Raw genomic sequence first — 18,625 nt, 5'->3', positions numbered from 1 at the left:
GTGCTCATTTTGCCACTGCTTCTTCCCCACTGCCAAGTGATCTAACTCCTTGCTCCAGCCAGCCAGTCTGTCCCAAAATGGTGCTGCTCCAAGCAATAAAAATGATGCCTTGAGCCCAAGCCTCGCAAGTTTCCCGCAACTAGTGAAAGACATGGCTAAGAGAGTGAGCTCATGCAGGCAAGTGAAGAGTGGGAGGGGCCACCCCATGAAGTGAGGCTTCATGATGGTTTTAAAGAGAAGTTTAAAGCAACCCCCATCCCCAACATGGTGCTTTCTTGAGCACCAGTACTTTAAATGAAGGGCCCCTGCTGCCTCCTTTTCCACTCACCGCCCCCCTGGATCTTTCCACTGTCCTTGGGAGGGGCATACCACCCACTTTGGGAATCACTGATCTAGACTGACATGATTTCCACTAAAACTATTATTATTAAACTTTAGCTATCGTTCTTTTCACTCCATAGTTATAGATATAGTTATGGCTCCTGTGTTGAAAACATTCTTGTCAGAAGTGTCAGGTGCTTCAACAATAATTCCAAAAGGTGAATCAAGTGTGATAATATTTTCCCAAGTATTATATGACAGATTTGATTCTGATGGCAGTTCATTGGTTTCCCTCATTAGCTAGAGGCCACTCATTAGACAGATCTCTTCTGGTTTATAACTGAGACAGTGAGCCTTATTTTCCCCCCTATGGAAAATCCTCTATGAAAAAAATGTATCAAACCATTTTTCCCTTAGCTTTTGGAGCAAATGTTTTGGTATATAGAAACTCCTGCAAAACAGGACCAACCAATTATGTTGTCATGGAGAGAAAATGTAAACCAGGGATGAGCAAAGTGTGGCTAGTGGGCTGCATGCTGTTTTGTAACCCCCCTGGCTGCCCAGAGGTCAATTAATTTTTTTGCCCCCAATGCTATCAAGCATGGGGACACTGTTGCCAGGAGTCCCCAAGCCATTTCAGGGCCAGAAGAGTCCTTTAAAATAAAAGGAAAGGGGGAAAAAGAAAGTAAAGAGGAAGCAATTTTTGCCCACATCCTCCCCCCCCCCCCCCCCAATATCCTGGGCCTAAAATGGCCAGAGAAGGCTAAAAATATGTCACAGTATTTAGGGAGCGTGAGGTCACCAGGGGACAAAAATGTTTTTTGGGTGAAGTATGGAAGGTGTCACCATCCAAGGTCTCCTAGTGGGCTAATGTAACTCCCCTCCCATGAGATCCATGAGACAATGGAGATTATCAAATGGAGGATAAGGACACGAGTAAAGCGGATTGCTCCCATTCTCATCCTGTCTCATTCTCGCGATCGGGGGAAAGATGATCACACCCCGCACACTTATCCCATTCTTCTCCCAATTGTGAAGTGTAATAGAGCGTCATTTGGTTTTTGGGAGTTTCTGTTAATACCAAATAATGGGTCCATTACACTTCACGGACTGGAGAAGAACAGAGTAAGAGTGCGGGGTGCGATAATCTTTCCCCTGATTACACAAATGAGATGGGATAAGGACAGGAGCAATCTGCTTTGTTCCCATCCTTACCCTCTGTGTGATAATCTCCATAGGCAGTGGCACCACAGGCAACACTTAATAGCATTGCCAGAAGAAGGCACAGTAAACCACCTCTGAATGTCTTTTACCACAAAACTGTATGATGAGACAATCCAAAAATAGTAAAAAGATTTTCCATACCTTGGCTCAGTCATTAATCAGAATGGAGACTGCAGTCAAGAAATCAGAAAAAACTAGAATTTGGAAGGGCAGCTAATGAAGGAAATAGGCAAGGTTCTGAAGTTTTAAGATATGTCATTTAATTTTAAAGTTAGGATTGTCATGCCATCATATTTCTAATTTCTATGTAAGGTTGTGAAAGCTGGGCAGTAAAGAAAGATGAAAGAAAGAAAAAGGTAAAAAGTGGTGCTGGAAAAAAGTTCTACAGATACCATGGACTGCTAAAAAGATAAATCAATGGGTCTTAGAGCAAACCAAGTCCGAACTCTCTCTAGAAGCCAAGATGACTAGACTGAGACTGTTGTACTTTGGACAGATTGTAAAAAGACAAGACTCACTAGAAAAGACAATAATGGTAGAAGGCAGTAGGAAAAGAGGAAAACCACATTAAAGATAAATAAACTCAATGAAGGATGCCACAGCATTGAGTCTGCAAGACCTGAGCAAGGTAGTTGATGACAGGGTTGCTTGAAGGTCTCTCATTCACAGAGTTGCCATAAGTCAAAGTTGATGTGACTGGCGATAACAACAACAGGTATCTCATTATGTTTCTCAAAAATATATCATCTAAGAAATTTTGGCTCAGCATAGGTTGCTGGTATTATTCCCCCCCCCCTTGAGTCTCCCAAATATTACATTTTAGATGGCCAACTGCAGATTAAGGTTTGTTTCTGCTGCATATACTCATAACACACCTAATCCTAAACCCTGTATGAGGAAGGGCAATGTTGCATCCAACTTCAGGAAAGAGTTTGGCCAAAACCTGTCCTTCTCTTTCCCAAAGATCTTCTTTCCTAATGAAAAAGGCTTCCATTTCTCTGTCTTGTTCTCAGGGCATTTTAAAATGTATTGTGGTTATATTTCTGAGCTTACCATAGCACTGCAAGGTGACTGAAGGCATGCTGTCCCTCCTTCATTTCAACACTCTTTATCTTCCCTGGCTGCCCACACCTCCTCATCTGAAAAAACCCTGTGTGTGTATGGGGGGGGGTATCTTACAGCTGAGATCCATTAAGATCTACTACTGTAGGGGAAGTTTTCTCCAGTGTACATATGTCATGGTCTAGAGACAAAAGCTGCACCTTCATCCCTGTTCCTCCCTTGGTGGTAAAACATTCAGATGAGTAAGAATTAGGCCTAGCCCCATCCACTTTGCTTTGGCCATGCTTACTCTGTTCTTGGGTCCACTCTAGGCTCATGGTCCTGCACACCATCAGAATGCAGCCCACAAGAGATTTCCCAAATCAGAATTTGGCACATGGTTGAAATAGGTTTCCTCACCCTGTGTCAGGAACTGTTTGTGATGGAAGCACAAACTGAGCTATGGCTCCTTAAGAACATTAATCTTTAATGTGCTACAAGACTCTGTTGTTGAACTTTTGATATTTACCCACTTAATGTAGAATATTAGTGCCAAATATTGTTAGGACCATGAACCACATCTTTGGGGCAAATACCAGCTGGGGATGGGGAAATTCTGGTGAGAAACTGGCACACTGCCCCAACCTGGACTGAGAGCATAGAGTTTCAGAGCTATTTTTAGAATAAAACTGGCAGCTTTAAGCACCGTTTTAAAACAGTTTAGTCATGTAACATGTTACATTTAGCCATTCAGGCTCTAAATGCAAGCTACTCTTACATTTGGCCATTAGAGCCACTGTCACACTATTCAATAGAGCAGACATATGTGTATAAATTTATCACTAGGAGGCCAGATGCTTAGGACAGGGATCTACAGAACTTTGGTCTTTCTTACCATATGCTTAACAAAAGAAAACAGAGAAGAAGAAGTTAGTTATACACAAAAGGAAGGGGGTAAGTTACTTGGCACATGTTAAGCCAGTGAAGAGAGGGGAACCTAAAAGAGACTAAAAGCTGAAATGGGAAAGGAGGAAGTAGGATATATTAGAATGTTAAAAGATTACTCTTGGCATCTATAGGCCCAGGAAGGCCCCTGCTTGGAAAATTATCAATCAGATAAGCTAACCTGTTTATCAAGCCTCCTTTTAAAGGCATAATGTTGGCCAAAGTCACTGAATAAAAAAGAGCCCTCTTAGAGCCTCTTTTTTATATTCTTTGGAAAATTTAAGAAGTTCCACCCTGAACAGTTCTAGAAAGAGTTGTGGGTAGTATTATTTCTTTCCAGTCTGGGGCATAGTTCAAAGATGAAAAAACTTACCTTTCCACTCTAGTTGCTGGAGCTATTGAAGCCAAATGGAACTCAGTAGCACTATGTTTTCTGGAGATCCCAATAATTTAAACCACACATGTGGTTTATAATGATGGGGTTTTTCCTACTCTAACCAGAAGATCCCAGTACAAATATATACTTATATTGCATATATTTACAATGCTGCTGCTACCTGTATTTTAGGAAATGGACATGAAATTAGAACTTCAAAACATACTGCAGCTGTCCTCCGTTTTTGCGGGGGATGCATTCTGTTCCCCGTGAAAACGGAAATTCACCAATATTCAAGCCCCATTGGCTTGCATGCTTGTGAGTGAGCACAGGTGCATGCCCCATTTAGTCCCCCTTGATTTGCCCCCTACAGATATGTGAGGGGTGCAGATTTCAAATCTGTGAAAACAGAGAGGAGGCTGTAATTTGTTTTAATTTTAATTGAGTCTCCATAAGTATTTACTGTACTATTGTGAAAAGGACAAGCAACACACGATGTTAAAAAGACAGACCAATCATTTATAGTTTTTCCCAACCTAGTGTTCTCTAGATTGTTTTGGACTCTGACTCCAATCACCCAAAAACATGGTGGCCATGTTCCATATTGATCTCCTGGATGACATTGGAGTGGGATATGAAAAATAGAACTCTGCAGAAATGAACTTTCTCATGCCCTCCTCCCTGTTGAAATTTCCAGAGGAATAGTTGAGCAAGCATGCAGCAGTAAAAACAATATAATCTCTTGTGAAACTATAAAGACTAATAAATTTATTTTTTTAAGTCTCCATGCCCTGCAGCCCACTTTATCAGAAGCATGGCATATAGCCCCACTGAGCAGACATTTATACACAAGCAAGCAGCAGTGAGGCATGAGAAATGTAATAGATATGCAAAACATGCTTTCACATTGATGAAAGTTAGACCTTAATCGTGGGCATTAAGAATAAGTCAAAAGTCACTGGAAGTTGATGAGAACATCCAATAACTGACAAACAGAGTAATGTATACAGTGATGGTGGGGGAAGCATTTGTTCAAAGTATAACAGAAGAGTTTAGCCTTATAGAAATAATGTGTAGAAATAATTTGGAAATGTTATGGTGCAACTGCAGATGGGGGGATGCTCTGTGGAAAAGATGACTGCTGTGTAGCCAGCAAAATAATTAAAGACAAATGAAACTAGATAAGTCTAAGTATCAGGAAATGGAAATATAAAATGTTCAAAATTCTGAACAGGTTAGGCCTCATCTGGAGTACTGTATGCAGTTCTGGGTGGTGCCTCATTTTAAGAAGGCCATAGACAAGGTGGAACAGGTTCAGAGAAGGGTAACAGGGGCCAAAACGCACTGCAAAAATAATCCAGTTTAAGACTGCTTTAACTGCCCTGGCTCAATGGTAGGAAATTCTGGGGACTGTAGTTTTGTGAGACATTCAGCTTTCTGTCAGAGAGCTCTGGTGCCAAAATAAACTACAGTTCTCAGGATTCCTAGCAATGAACAAGGGCAGTTAAAGTGGTCTCAAACTGGATTATTCTTGCAATGTGTTTTGGATGATAAGAGGCGAGGCTGAAGGAGCTGGGTTTGTTCAGCTTGGTGAAAAGAAGTCTGAGGGGTGACATGATTGCCCTCTTTAAATACCTCAAGGGCTGTCACAGAGAGTAGTCTATTCTTTGCTGCCTCAGAGAGTAGGGCCAGATCTAATGGTTGGAAGTTACAGGAGAGCCGATTCCAACTGAACATTAGAAGGAACTTCTTGACAGCAAGAGCAGTTCTGCAATAGAACCAATTGCCTAGAGGAGTGGTAGGAGCTCCTTCTCTGGACATCTTCAAAAAGAGAACGGACAGCTGTTATACATGAGGCCCCTTCCATTTTATGATTCTATGATTCTAAATACAATTAAATCCGAAGTGCATCATATCAAGTGCCCAACATCTAATGGTAATTACTTTTATTGAGAGTAATCATGCCATTTAAAAAAAAAATTAAAGCTAAAGTCATATATTGTAACAGCAGGAAGACTTGTAGGCTGCAGTTTGGTGTATTTTTTGTTTTGTTTACAGGATGGATTATTCTAACACAGCCTTTGCACATCTTCCAGGTTTTTATGATTTGCATTAATCATCACCTAGGGAATACAGTGGTTAAAAATTAGAATAGTTAAACAGACAAGACTATAACGTCTAACTGTTATGCAAAATATTCTTTCAATAATCAGGAAGAATGATACCATGTCCTGAATCACAATACAAAGAAGAAACTTGCCTGACTTCATTTGCAGCCAACTTTTTCTTGGCTCAGGGGACCAAGATAGATTCCTTTTAATATCCCACCATCTTTATTTTGAATCCTATTTAGTACAGACTAGAGTAGATCCACTGAATCAGTGACATTTACCTATATGTTGAGTCTTCAATCCAGAATTGATTCAGTGTGCCTACTCTAGCTGGAATTAGCAACAGAAGCTAGGCCATTCCTATCTGGACAAAAACACAACTTAAGAAAAGATTCTCAAATTGCTTTTCACAGGTGTATGAGCTCCATTCAGACATCCTACAAAAAGGAACAGTCAAGTTTGTCTGTACTTGGACCCAAACAGGAGATATTAAGCCTGTTTTGATCAGGGCCAGATTACTGAAAACTACCATAGTCCTGGTGTCAGATTTTCACAACTGAGTGTTGGGTGCAGTCTACTAACATTTCCCCTGAACACATACCAGATAAAGGGGCCCTTCTCAGAAGCCAGGGCAGGGCATATGATCTTTTAAATACAATGTCAGAGATCTATTAAGCTCTCATTTTGTGTTCTGAATCTTAGGTCATCTAATTATTTGATCAATAACCAGAGAAAAGATTGAGTGAGATCCTCAGCAATAATCAGGTAGCTAATGAAATGGGTGGTGGTGGTGGGGAGGAACACCTGCTGTCCTGACAGAAATCTTCCATCACTGAACTGCCTTTTTTGATCCTGTATGCGACAACAGTTTTGAACCAGTGCTGGTTCCAGGTTTAAAGGGTCCCTTGTAAAGACATAAAATCCTACTGTCATGATATGCCAGGGACAGTCCCAGTTAATCTTCTGCCATTTCACTTTTTCATCTTAAAATACCCATTTCTCTTTCTTCATCCAACTTTCTCCCATATCCTCAACTTACTTCAGTTGCTGCATCCAGAGTTCAAAATACAGAAGTAGTTTCCATTCTGTTAACTCAGTAGGAAGGAAAAGATAACAGGAGTCAGAATCTTGTCCTTCCCAGAAAGCTCAAGCAAAAGCAATCAGTTGCAGCCTTTCCTAGCTTATGTGGTCTTCCTAATTAATAACATTTGCCATCTGAACCACATTCTGATGTTTCTTGGCTGCTCTGATATTGCTTGATCACAAAAATGTGTCCTGGTTTTCATCTGCAAAATGCTAGAAGATAGATTAAATGTCTTTCCTAAGCCCCTTCTTCTTCTCTTAGTGGGCCAACCTACTTGGTGATGACAGCAAACACAGTGTTGTTATGGGCTCTTGGCAGTTAGATCTGAAACCTGCCACACTACCCAGAATACTCTACAAATATTGTCATTATTGGACACTTGGGGGAGCTTAAATGGGTGGGAGAAAAGTTTTTTTTAAAGGTAGGCAGCAATACTGGGCAATGCTGGTCTGTTGAGGATGCTGTCTAGCATGGTTGCAAAGCAAATATGCATGCATTTTCTGACTACTGTCTATAATAAGAGAAAATGAACAAATGTTTGCTTTTTATTTATAACAATAGACTCAAATTAATATACATTTTTAATAAAACAATTGAAGACTAAAACAAGAATAGTTTATAAGAACAAATGTTAATCTTAAAATAATCATTAATGGAATTCATGAATTATGTCAAGATCCTTTCAAATGATTCTCAGTTTAATTTATCCTCTTATAAATGAACATAATTTAATTTGCTCCCTTATAAACAAACTAACCCTTCAGGGTAAAATGGCATGTGTTTGGAAGCCATTCCTTAATTGTTAGAGTCTTGGAGTTATGTCATTAGGTAACTAGTCAAATCTTAACTGCTGTTAATAAGTTCCATATTAGTTTGAAATATTCAGTTCAAATGCCATCTCCCAAATATCCCAGCGAAATATACAAAGATTTGTGCTGGAAAGGACAACCAATCATATGTGAAATCATTTCTTTCTCAGGCAGTTGCAAAACAGACTGGTCTAGTGCTGTGTTTTTTGAACTTGGGATATGCAGTCCTAATACAGAACAAAACAACTTCCAGTGGTCAAGTCCCATAAATATAATGACATAGTAAAATGGCAACCCTTATATAAAATGGTAAAATCAAGGTTTGCTTTTGGAAATCTATATATTTTTGGAATATTTTCAATTTGTGGATGTTTGATTCCATCAATAAAGAATCCATAGATATGGTTGACCGACTGTATTTGTTTAAAACAATATGTTTAGGATTCTCTCTTTATAGAGTATGGAAATGCACTCAAGGATAAAAATGGATGTGTTACATTGAAATGTAAATCATTTTTTCTATACATTTTTTTCAGTTTCCAGCAATAAAAGTGCAATAGAAAAAACATTTTTTTCCACTGAACAGATTTTAAAGAACACAAATTACATTACCTATAATAAATACGAAGGGTCTGAAGCTCTTCTTCTAGGTCTTTATACTGCTGAACAACAGCTTCTCTCTCTTGTTGCATAGACAGCAATTTTTCCTGTAAATATATATTGTTCGTGAGCTTTTTTCCCCCTTTCTCACCTTTCCAAACCAATAGAAAAAGTGATTTACTTTCTTTTAATAAAAATGTTATTGATTAAAACAGATGTCTCATATCATACTACATACAACATCAGTTACAAAATGTCCAATATATAATAAAATAATAGTTTTATCCTATCGTAACATTAACCATGCATTCTTGACTATCTTCTATAAATCGTCTTATGTCGTTAAATCTCAACAATAGGGCTTTCCACATATTCTATGATCCAACTCAATTCCCATTTCCATTCTCTTCCCCTTCTTTCACCAATCATTCTACTGTTATTTCCTGCTTCCTTACTCCTTCTATCTGCTAACTTCTACTCACTATAATTTCCATCTTCATTTCCATTCTTCATTATTCTTTCTCCCCACTCTTTCCTTCTAAATAACTTACTCATACCTTCAATCAACTACCCCCCATTCATATTAACTTCCTTCTCAACTTCCAACAATTGTGAATTACTTTCTGAATGAAGTTAAATGTGCTATATTTAAATAAGAAACACTATAATTCTAGACATGTTCACTAAAGGTCCCTGCTTGGATCTTGCAAATTCAGTGCATCGGCTTTCTTTTTCTTTTCTTTTTTTTCCGTCATTACCCCTATAATTCCATTTTCCCTTCTGCCTTCAACATTGTTGATCATGAATGTTTCCAACACCTTCTCCTGGACAGCTTATTACTTTTGCAGGTATTTTTGACCTGTTGCAGACATTTCCCCCTGTCAATTTCTATTTTTAAAAAATGATATGTAGAGCCCTAAAAAAAAGATGGTAAGAGGAGAGGCCTAAAATGTGTCAAAAATGGTCACCAGAACACCTTCCCAAAGCTACTGGCCTTTTGGAGGCCAAAAACATTTTGGAGGGTGGAGGAACATGAGGCAAAGATGTGCAATATGGATCACCAAGGCTCATTAGAGGCCAATGTGGCTCCCAAATCCTGGCAGCTTCTAAGAAGTTGGCAAGTAGGATATAATCACAATGGACCTTTTCCATTCTATCTTCTGCAATTGAGAAGTTGCGTGTAGCAGTCATGACCATCATTTATAGATCTAGTTTCTATGACAATTCCACATAGCTTCTCTTTTAAATATAAGAGAAGCACTTGCAAATAAATGTTCAGTCATAACATTTTGTCATATGTTGAATAGTAGTCCCATCACAGTTAATGGGACAAATTATTCATAACTAATTAAAGAGATATTGCTTTCAGTCCATTGATTTTAGTTTAGTCTAACCCGAGGTGTGCCTAAATCTGGATCCATGCTGTATTTTGTAGTTTCATTATAATTTCTAATCTATGTATATTTTCCCAACTTCTCAATTTTTTATGTCAGAAAGTCCACAAGGGGGCTGACAGTAATAAAAAGGCAATACAAAATATTAAAGTCATAACTTTAATCAAAACAACTTAAAATCAACAGTAATTACATTAGGAAAAAAAGAGAAGCAATCATCACAGAGCCAAACTAGAATATACGATACTGCTTCTTAAAATGGAATAGCTTTATGCAAGGAATGAGGGAGGAACAACCCTTACGAGGAAGGCACTTCCACAGGATTGGTGTCACTGCTGAGTTTACTTTTCCATACTTCTTATGGAAAGATTATAGACAGCGGTGCCCCTGAGGAAGAGTTTAATGTTCAGTTAGATTCATCTGAGAGAAAGAAAGCCATCAAGTATCTAGGACACAGCCACATGAAGTTACTTTTTAAATGTGGCAATTCACAATTCATATCAATGGAAGTTTCCAAGCAGTTTTAAAATGCACAGCCACCCAGAATTTTTTTTACAGCAGTCTAGTCAAGCTGATCAAGCTTTTCTGGCTCCAGCTTTCTTTCGGATCTCCCCCCCCCCCCCCCACCAAGCCTGAAACTTTTTTACTATAGTTCCCAAAATTCTCCAGCCAGCATGGTCCATAGTCCAAAAATGACTTTCTCCTGTTCTGGACTTTTTAATTTCTCCTTTTTCAAACCAACAGAATGAACTTGTAATGATCCTATGATCACATAAAAACATCCTATTACAGCTATGCATCATCACCCCATGAAGAAGTGAGAACAATAGGAATAAAGTGTATTCTTGTTGAAAACCAAGAGAACTCACTTCTCGTATGTTCATCAAAGAGTCTTGTGAAACCTTCTTGAAGAATCACAATTTTCATTTAGCATTGTCCTTTACAGACTGCAGCCTACTTAAAATGGAAGGCATCACCTTTAGCCACAAGAAATGGAATGCAATCAGTTTCATGAGGCATTTGATGAAATGACTTGCAGCTGATGAAAGCTTACAACAAGTAAAATGGGTTAGCCTTTAGGGTGTCACAACACTCTTTGCTGTTAACACTGGAACTTTCTGCAATACGTTGCTTAAAATTTCAGGTTCAATACCATTTGTTTTGGCTTTCTACTTTTAACCCTTTCCTTCTTATTTCATGTATTTCTTCTTCTTGTTGGTGTAGTTAACTGCCATCAAGTCAACTTTGACTAATCGTGACCATATAAATGAGATACCTTCAAGTCACCCTATCATCAACTGCCCCTGCTCAGGTCTTGCAGACTCAGTGGCTTCCTTGACTGAGTCTAGCCATCAGGAATGCAGTCTTCCTCTTTTCTTACTGCCTTCTATCTTACCAAGCACTGTTATGTTTTCTAGTGAGTCATGTCTTCTCTTGATGTGGCCAAAGTATGACAGTCTCAGCTAAGTCATCTTGGCTTCTTGGGAGTGTTTAGGGTTGGTTTGCTCTAGTGCTCATTTATTTTTGATTTTTAGCAGTCCATAGTATCTAGAGCTCTCTTCCAAAACCATATTTCAATTGAGTTGATTTTGTTTCCATCAGCTGTCTTCACTACCCAGCTTTCACAAAATGCATTTCTTAGCCACTTTTTAGTACTCAAGTCTTTGAATAGGCAAACATCGGCTCCTAGAGTTAAACAATTAAACGTTTGTTTGTAGCCTCTGTTTTTAGGCTCAGAAATATAACCTATAAAACACAAGAATGTTAGGCAAACCAAACTATTTTATATAATTATACTGTACCATTGGTGAAACAACCTTTTTAAACATTGGGGGAAGCATGCTTGAATCAAAGGAGGTTGTTCAAGAAGCCAATAATTAACATCCTTGACAATTTTCAGTGTGCTGTGAAGTGCAATTGAAATGGTAGATGGGAGGAAATGTTTTCAGCAGACACACCCAGTCCCCAAGAGATTACCAGCTAGATTCTTTAGACCGGTATCACACCTGATACCCTTTTAGGAGGAAGGTCAGGAGACATAGGTCCTGACTCTCCTTTCACTTACACCCACATTCTGGCATTACTTCACAAGAAAAGCTTCTAGTTTACAACAATGTAAGAGAAAAGAGAATTGGCGTAAGTGGACTTAAAACAGTCAGCCGCAAGAGCAGGAAAATAATAACAATACTTGGCTTGAAGCTAATCTCCTCAGTATAACACGTAAAATGAGAGTGGAACACTGGTAAGACAGAGACAATAACAAACATTCCAATATGGGATTTAGGTGGGTTCTACTTGTGTGTGTGTGAGAGTGAACATGTTTCTGTTAAAATAATGTGCCTTGGTTGTATCACTTCAGATGGAATGGAAAGGGATGTCAAATACTTTAAATAAATTAAAAGAGCAACACATACAAAACCAGAAATTAAGACCCAGGCTAGGACAGAACTCTTCTCTTTATGTGTAGGATCCTCCCTGCCTTTTGGTGATATCATTATCTTAGTTACAGTATGAACTGGTATTGTCCAAACATGAGTTTTCCACCTTACTTGGGCAAGTTAAAAGAATCTTGAAGTGACTGTAGTATTGTGCAGTTTACTGAAAAATATGTTAGTAGACCTGGCATTTTAGGAAAGCTAAAGAGGAGGGTTGTTTACCTAGAATTGCAGTGCTGGAAAGAACCACAAGGATTATCCAGTTTAACCCCCACTCCCACCAAACTGAGACAGGAATCATTATACCTCAAGAATCTCTGACAATTGTTTATCTATGACCTTCTTTTAAAAGTCTGTTGACAGGTTTCTATGACTTAATCTTTCAGTTAGAAACCTTTGTTGAACATTTAATCTAATCTATGTTCTTAAAACACCACTGCCTTTCACCCTGCTTGCATAGGCAATAAATAACAATTGCTTTCTACCGTATTTATAGTAATGTTGAAAACTATTCTGTCTTCATAAAGTCTTTCCCTCGAGGTTCAGCATTAGGACTGGATCAAATCATAGAATCAAAGAATCATAGGCCTCATACAGACTGCCAAAATAAAGCTGCTTTGGGTCACTTTGGAGGTATGCTGTTTAAATGATGCATGCATCCTAAGAGTCCGGAAGCTGCACCAAAGCTGCGCTCCAGTCTTTAGGACTGGATCGTGGCTTTGACATGGCTTTCAGACTCTTAAGATGCATGCATCATTTAAACAGCATACCTCCAATGTGACCCAAAGCAGCTTTATTTTGTCCTGTCTGTATGGGGCCATAGAGTTGGAAGAGACCACAAGGGCCATGCAGTCCAACCCCATTCTCCCATGCAGGAAATCTCAATCAAAGCATCCCCAACAGATGGCCATCCAGCCTCTGCTTAAAGACATCGAAGGAAGGAGAATTCACTATACTCCTAATAGTGGACAAATTATGGCAACCCTATGGAGTTTGTTCCACTGTCAAACAGCCCTTACTGTCAGGAAGTTCCTAATGTTGAGGTGGAATCTCTTTTCCTGGAGCTTGCATCCATTGCTCTGGGTCCTAGTCTCTGGAGCAGTAGAAATCAAGCTTGCTCCCTCCTCAATATGACATCCCTTCAAGTATTTAAACAGGACTATCATATCACCCCTTAATCTTCTCTTCTCCAGGCTAAACATCCCCAGCTCCCTAATTCGTTCCTCATAGGGCATGGTTTCCAGACCCTTCACCATTTTAGTCGCCCTCCTTTAGACATGCTCCAGTTTCTCAATATCCTTTTTAAATTGTGGGGCCTGACCAGAGCAGAATAGAGTAGTACTATTATTTGAAAGGATGTCATATTGAGGAGGGAGCAAGCTTAGAACAGGACCCGGAACAATGGATGCAAGCTACAGGAAAAGAGATTCCACCTGAACATTAGGAGGAACTTCCTGACAGTAAGGGCTGTTCCGACAGTGGAATGCACTTCCTCGGAAGGTGATAGAGTCTCCTTCCTTGGAGGTCTTTAAACAGAGGCTGGATGGCCATCTGTCAGGGATGCTTTGATTTGGATTTCCTGCATGGCAGGGGGTTGGACTGGATGGCCCTAGTGGTCTCTTCCAACTCTACGATTCTATGATTCTATTATTTCCCTTGATCTAGACACTATACTTCTATTGATACAGCCTACAATCGCATTGGCCTTGTTAGCTGCCGCATCGTACTGTTGACTCATGTTCAATTTGTGGTCTACTTGGACTCCTAGATCCCTTTCACACATACTTTCATTCAGCCAGGTGTCCCCCATCCTATATCTGTGCATTTCATTTTTCCGCCCTAAGTGCAGTACCTTAAATTTCTCCGTTGTGAAATTCATTTTGTTAGCTTTGGCCCAGCTTTCTAATCTATCAAGGTCATTTTGAATTTTGATCCTGTCCTCTGGAGTATTAGCTACTCCTCCTAGTTTGGTGTCATCTGCAAATTTGATAAGTATACCCCCAATTCTGTCATCCAAGTCATTGATAAAGCTGTTGAATAGCACTGGGCCCAGGACAGAGCCCTGTGGGACTCCACTGGTCACTTCTCTCCAGGATGAAAAGGAACCATTGTTGAGCACCCTTTGCGTTCAGTCGGTCAACCAGTTACAAATCCATGTAACAGTTACTTTGTCTAGCCCACATTTCTTGTTTGCAAGAATGTCATGGGGAACCCTGTCAAAGGCCTTACTGAAATCAAGATATACTATATCCACAGCATTCCCTTCATCTACCAAGCTGAAAAGAAAAAGAAAAAAAAGAGATTAGATTTGTCTGGCGTGACTTGTGATTATGGCATTGCTTTCTAGATGTTCACACACTCTCTGTTTAATGATCTGCTCTAGAATCTTTCCTGGTATTGATGTCAGACTAACTGGATGATAATTGTTGGGATCCTCTCCCCCCCCCCCCCTTTGAAGATCAGTGTTTGCCCTCCTCCAGTCTGCTGGGGCGTCTCCTCTTCTCCAAGAGTTCTCAAAGATTATTGCCAATGGCTCCGATATTACATTAGCCAGTTCTTTTAATATTCTTGGATGTAGTTCGTCTGGTCCTGGAGACTTATATTCATTTTCATTAATAAGGTATTCCTGTACTATCTTCTTACTTATTCTGTGCTGAAATTCCCCTAATCTGTCCTCAGATCGATTATCCTCAGGTTGAGCACCCTTTTCCTTTTCTGAGAAGACTGAAGCAAAGAAGGTGTTGAGTAATTCTGCCTTTTCTCTGTCCTCTATTAGCATTTTGCTGTCTTCTCCAAGCAGTGGCCCTACCATTTCTTTCGTCTTCCTTTTGCTGTGGACATATCCAAAAAAGCCCTTTTTGTTGTTCTTAACCTCTCTAGCAAGCCTGAGTTCATTCTGTGCTTTAGCTTTTCTGACTTTACCCCTACATGTGCTTGCTATTTGTTTGAATTCCTCTTTGGTGATTTCCCCATTTTTCCATTTCTTATACATGTTCCGTTTAAAACTTAGCTTAGTTGAAAGTTCCTTAGGCATCCATCCTGGTTTCTTGAAACATCTCCCATTTTTCTTCCGCATTGGAACTGTTTGAATTGTGCCTTCAGTATCTCCCTTTTAGGAAACTCCTATCCATCTTGAATTCCCTTCTCTTTTAGTATTCCTGACCATGGGATCACCCTCAGTATTTCTCTAAGTTTACTAAAATCAGCTTTCCTAAAGTCTAGAATGCGTGTCTGACTATGCCTGGCTTCTCCTTTGCATTGTATAACAAAATCCAGGACAACATGATCACTCCTACCTAAGGATACCACCACTTGCCCTCCATTAACTAGGTCATCCCTGTGGGTTAGGATCAGATCCAAAATAGCTGATCCCCTTGTTGCCTCTTCCACCTTTTGGACAATAAAATTGTCTCCAAGGGAAGTGTGGAATTTGCTAGACCTTGAGGATTTGGCTGAGTTTGAATTCCAGCAAATATTAGGATAGTTGAAGTCACTCATCACTACTACATCTCTCCTTTCTGAGTGTGTGGTCATCTGTTCTAGAAAGACATCATCCAATTCCTTCATCTGACTTGGGGGTCTGTAGTAGACTCCCACAATAACATCCCTGTTGTTTACCTCCTCTTTAATTTTTATCCAGATGTTCTCCACCTGGCTTCCGGGATCAATGTCCTGAATCTCTTAACTTGTGTAAATGTCCATGGCATATAATGCTATTCCTCCTCCTTTCCTGTTTGGCCTATTTCTCTTGAAAAGGTTATACCCTTGTATTCCTACATTCCAATCATGAGACTCATCCCACCAGGTTTCAGTAATGTCTATTATATCATATTTGCTTTGTTGTGCAGTTTTGATTTGGGGGGCTTCCACACCTTGATGGAAGTATGTTGATATAAACACTTTGATTTTTGTGATTTTCTGTCATTTCAGTGTGTGCTCTTGCTTGATACCACCATTAACTCAGGTTCAACAGCAATTCTGCCTGCAAAGCAGAGCTCAGTGCTATGCAATACCTCTTGTGTCTGCAAAGTACAGCTCAGCTCCATGCAATACCTCTTCTGTGTATAAAGCACCTAACTTTAAATAAACTCTGCAGGTTATTTAAAGTCTGGATTTTATTAAATACTCTCCTATCGCTAGCCACTGATGGGAATAAACAGCAGGAGAAGCTTGTCAGTGAGATGGAGAACACTTGTGAGCTACGTTCCCAATCCCTGCTGTAATGGCACTGAATGAAGTTATGGCTGAGGTGAGATCTGAAAGCTCAGATTTAACCTATTAGCATGATGGGAACTGTGTGTTCTTCCAGATGTTGCTGCATTGGGACTCCCAGTAGTCCTAGTCAATGATGTGAAATGCTAGGAGCTGCAGTTCAAACCTATTCCCACCTTTGTATTAGATCATATTATTTTCATGGTGAACATCAATGTGATTCATCTTTAAAGGGAAAGGTCATTTCCATATTATGATTTTTATTCATGGGATGAGCAAAGCATACATTGTTTCAATACATATGTATCTTCTTTCCAATTGAGAATTATTATTATTATTATTTTCTGTGTAAGTAATGGGTCTTTTGACCTACAGTCTTCCCAACAACCCATTCAGGAAACATTTTTAGGGAGGACTTTTCATAAGGTACTTCCCTACCCCAACATTCTTCTTTTTAGTACATATTTTAATTTTTAAAATGTTATTGATAGCATAATTACATTTTAATCATACTTGTAAGTTTTTATCTACATTGTTGTTTGTTTTAAATTGTAAGCTACCTAAAGTCTCATTTCGTGGAGGAAAGGTGGAATATAAATAAAGTGAATGAATGAATGAATGAATTCCTATTAGAGTGACTGAGGAGGAGCCTTCCATATGATGCCTTAAGCAGTCTACCAATGCTTTTTGGCCACAAATGTCAATAAGATTGGGTGTGGGGTAGAAAACTTTTACTGCATATTAGTCAATTGTATGCACTCATTTCCTTTGGAAGAACATGATGCATAACCAACTCATACTACTGCAGCAGATTTTACAACAGTCAATGAAGTAACATAAAGAGCACTGGTAGAACACACTACTTCCTTGCAGTCAACAACCAGCAATGCAATTGTTCAATTATTCTATATAATAGCCACCTGTAAGAATGAATTACTTTAAGAATGTGAGAAGATCCCTGATGGATCTGGCCAAGGGGCCACATGGACCAATAACGTCTTTCCATCTATAGCCAGCCAGCCTTGCTCCAGTACCTCATTATCAACAGCAGTCAGCAGATAATGTATCTCAATTTTCTATAGAATTATTATAACATTATTATTACAGCATGTCATTAAACAACCCTTATCTTTATTCTTAATCAAAGTATCTTCATGTGCTCACAGAAATATGTCTAAGCTTGTAAATTCTGTTTTACTAAAATTGACAGGTGTCTAGCTCTTGGATTAAGCACAGTTAGGATCAACGCCTCGTGACAGCAAAAATTCCTGTTAGAGTTCCATTTACCAAATTATTTACACTTAAAAAAAAGATAGTGAACTAATGCCAATAAGTGTGGACTAAATTACCATGTATAAACCCACAGTCTCTTAATAGGGAACTGTAAACTTTCCCCTTCCTGCCAGTGCCCTTCTGCAGTTGGAAACTTTGCCAGCGCTTATGTTTTTGTTTGTTTAAAGGATATCATCGGCTGTCACTGTGACTATCTTACCATTTACCACCTGAACACCTGCTGAACTGAACCTGCCATGCCAGGAACGTTAGGCAATCTCCGTTCAGTGAATGGCAAGCATTTGGGTACTATTTCCTCTGTTTAACCAAAAGACAATTGGAGAACTGACTGTACAGAGACATTTGCCAACTGAAATGTTATTGAAGCAAGTTTAATCAAGTAGTCTTAAGCAGCAAAGAGTGACTGTATAGCTGGCAAAATATATTCAACATAATTTACCAGATTTGAGTACAAATTTGGTATAGTCTATCCAGTTAATATAAAGGAACAATAAATCATCCATAAAATGGCCTTCACTTTAACGGTACTTAGCCACATAGTTCATCTTGGGAAACGATTGCGAATTTTTGTAATTTTTGCCTATGTACTTAGCAAAAGATGAAAAACAAATGCTTAGTTACTGTACTTTTGTGAAAATCAGGCCTTATATTCAACAGCACTTCAGCAAGATTATTACATTATGAATATTTTCATTCTTGCAATCACCTACTGTATTACTGACTCCTCAGTGTACTCTTCAATCATTCATACCATTGGTAGTCCTGTTCTGATATCCATGG

The 18,625-nt window shown here is 39.1% G+C and overlaps 1 protein-coding gene across 1 annotated transcript in view; it reads right to left on the bottom strand.

Moving 5' to 3' along the window:
• Positions 1–18,625, bottom strand: part of MIPOL1 (mirror-image polydactyly 1) — a 251,755-nt gene that overhangs the window by 73,286 nt on the left and 159,844 nt on the right. Inside the window, exon 9 of the mRNA XM_089523560.1 lies at positions 8,524–8,618. Coding sequence (XP_089379686.1) covers positions 8,524–8,618 — 95 coding nt within the window. The remainder of the gene's footprint in view (positions 1–8,523; positions 8,619–18,625) is intronic.

The sequence above is a fragment of the Sceloporus occidentalis genome, unplaced genomic scaffold, assembly GCF_023333645.1.
Source record: "Sceloporus occidentalis isolate IW3139 unplaced genomic scaffold, rSceOcc1.0.p SCAF_4, whole genome shotgun sequence".
Lineage (NCBI taxonomy): Eukaryota > Metazoa > Chordata > Lepidosauria > Squamata > Phrynosomatidae > Sceloporus > Sceloporus occidentalis.
This window is presented reverse-complemented; position numbering and strand designations above follow the sequence as displayed.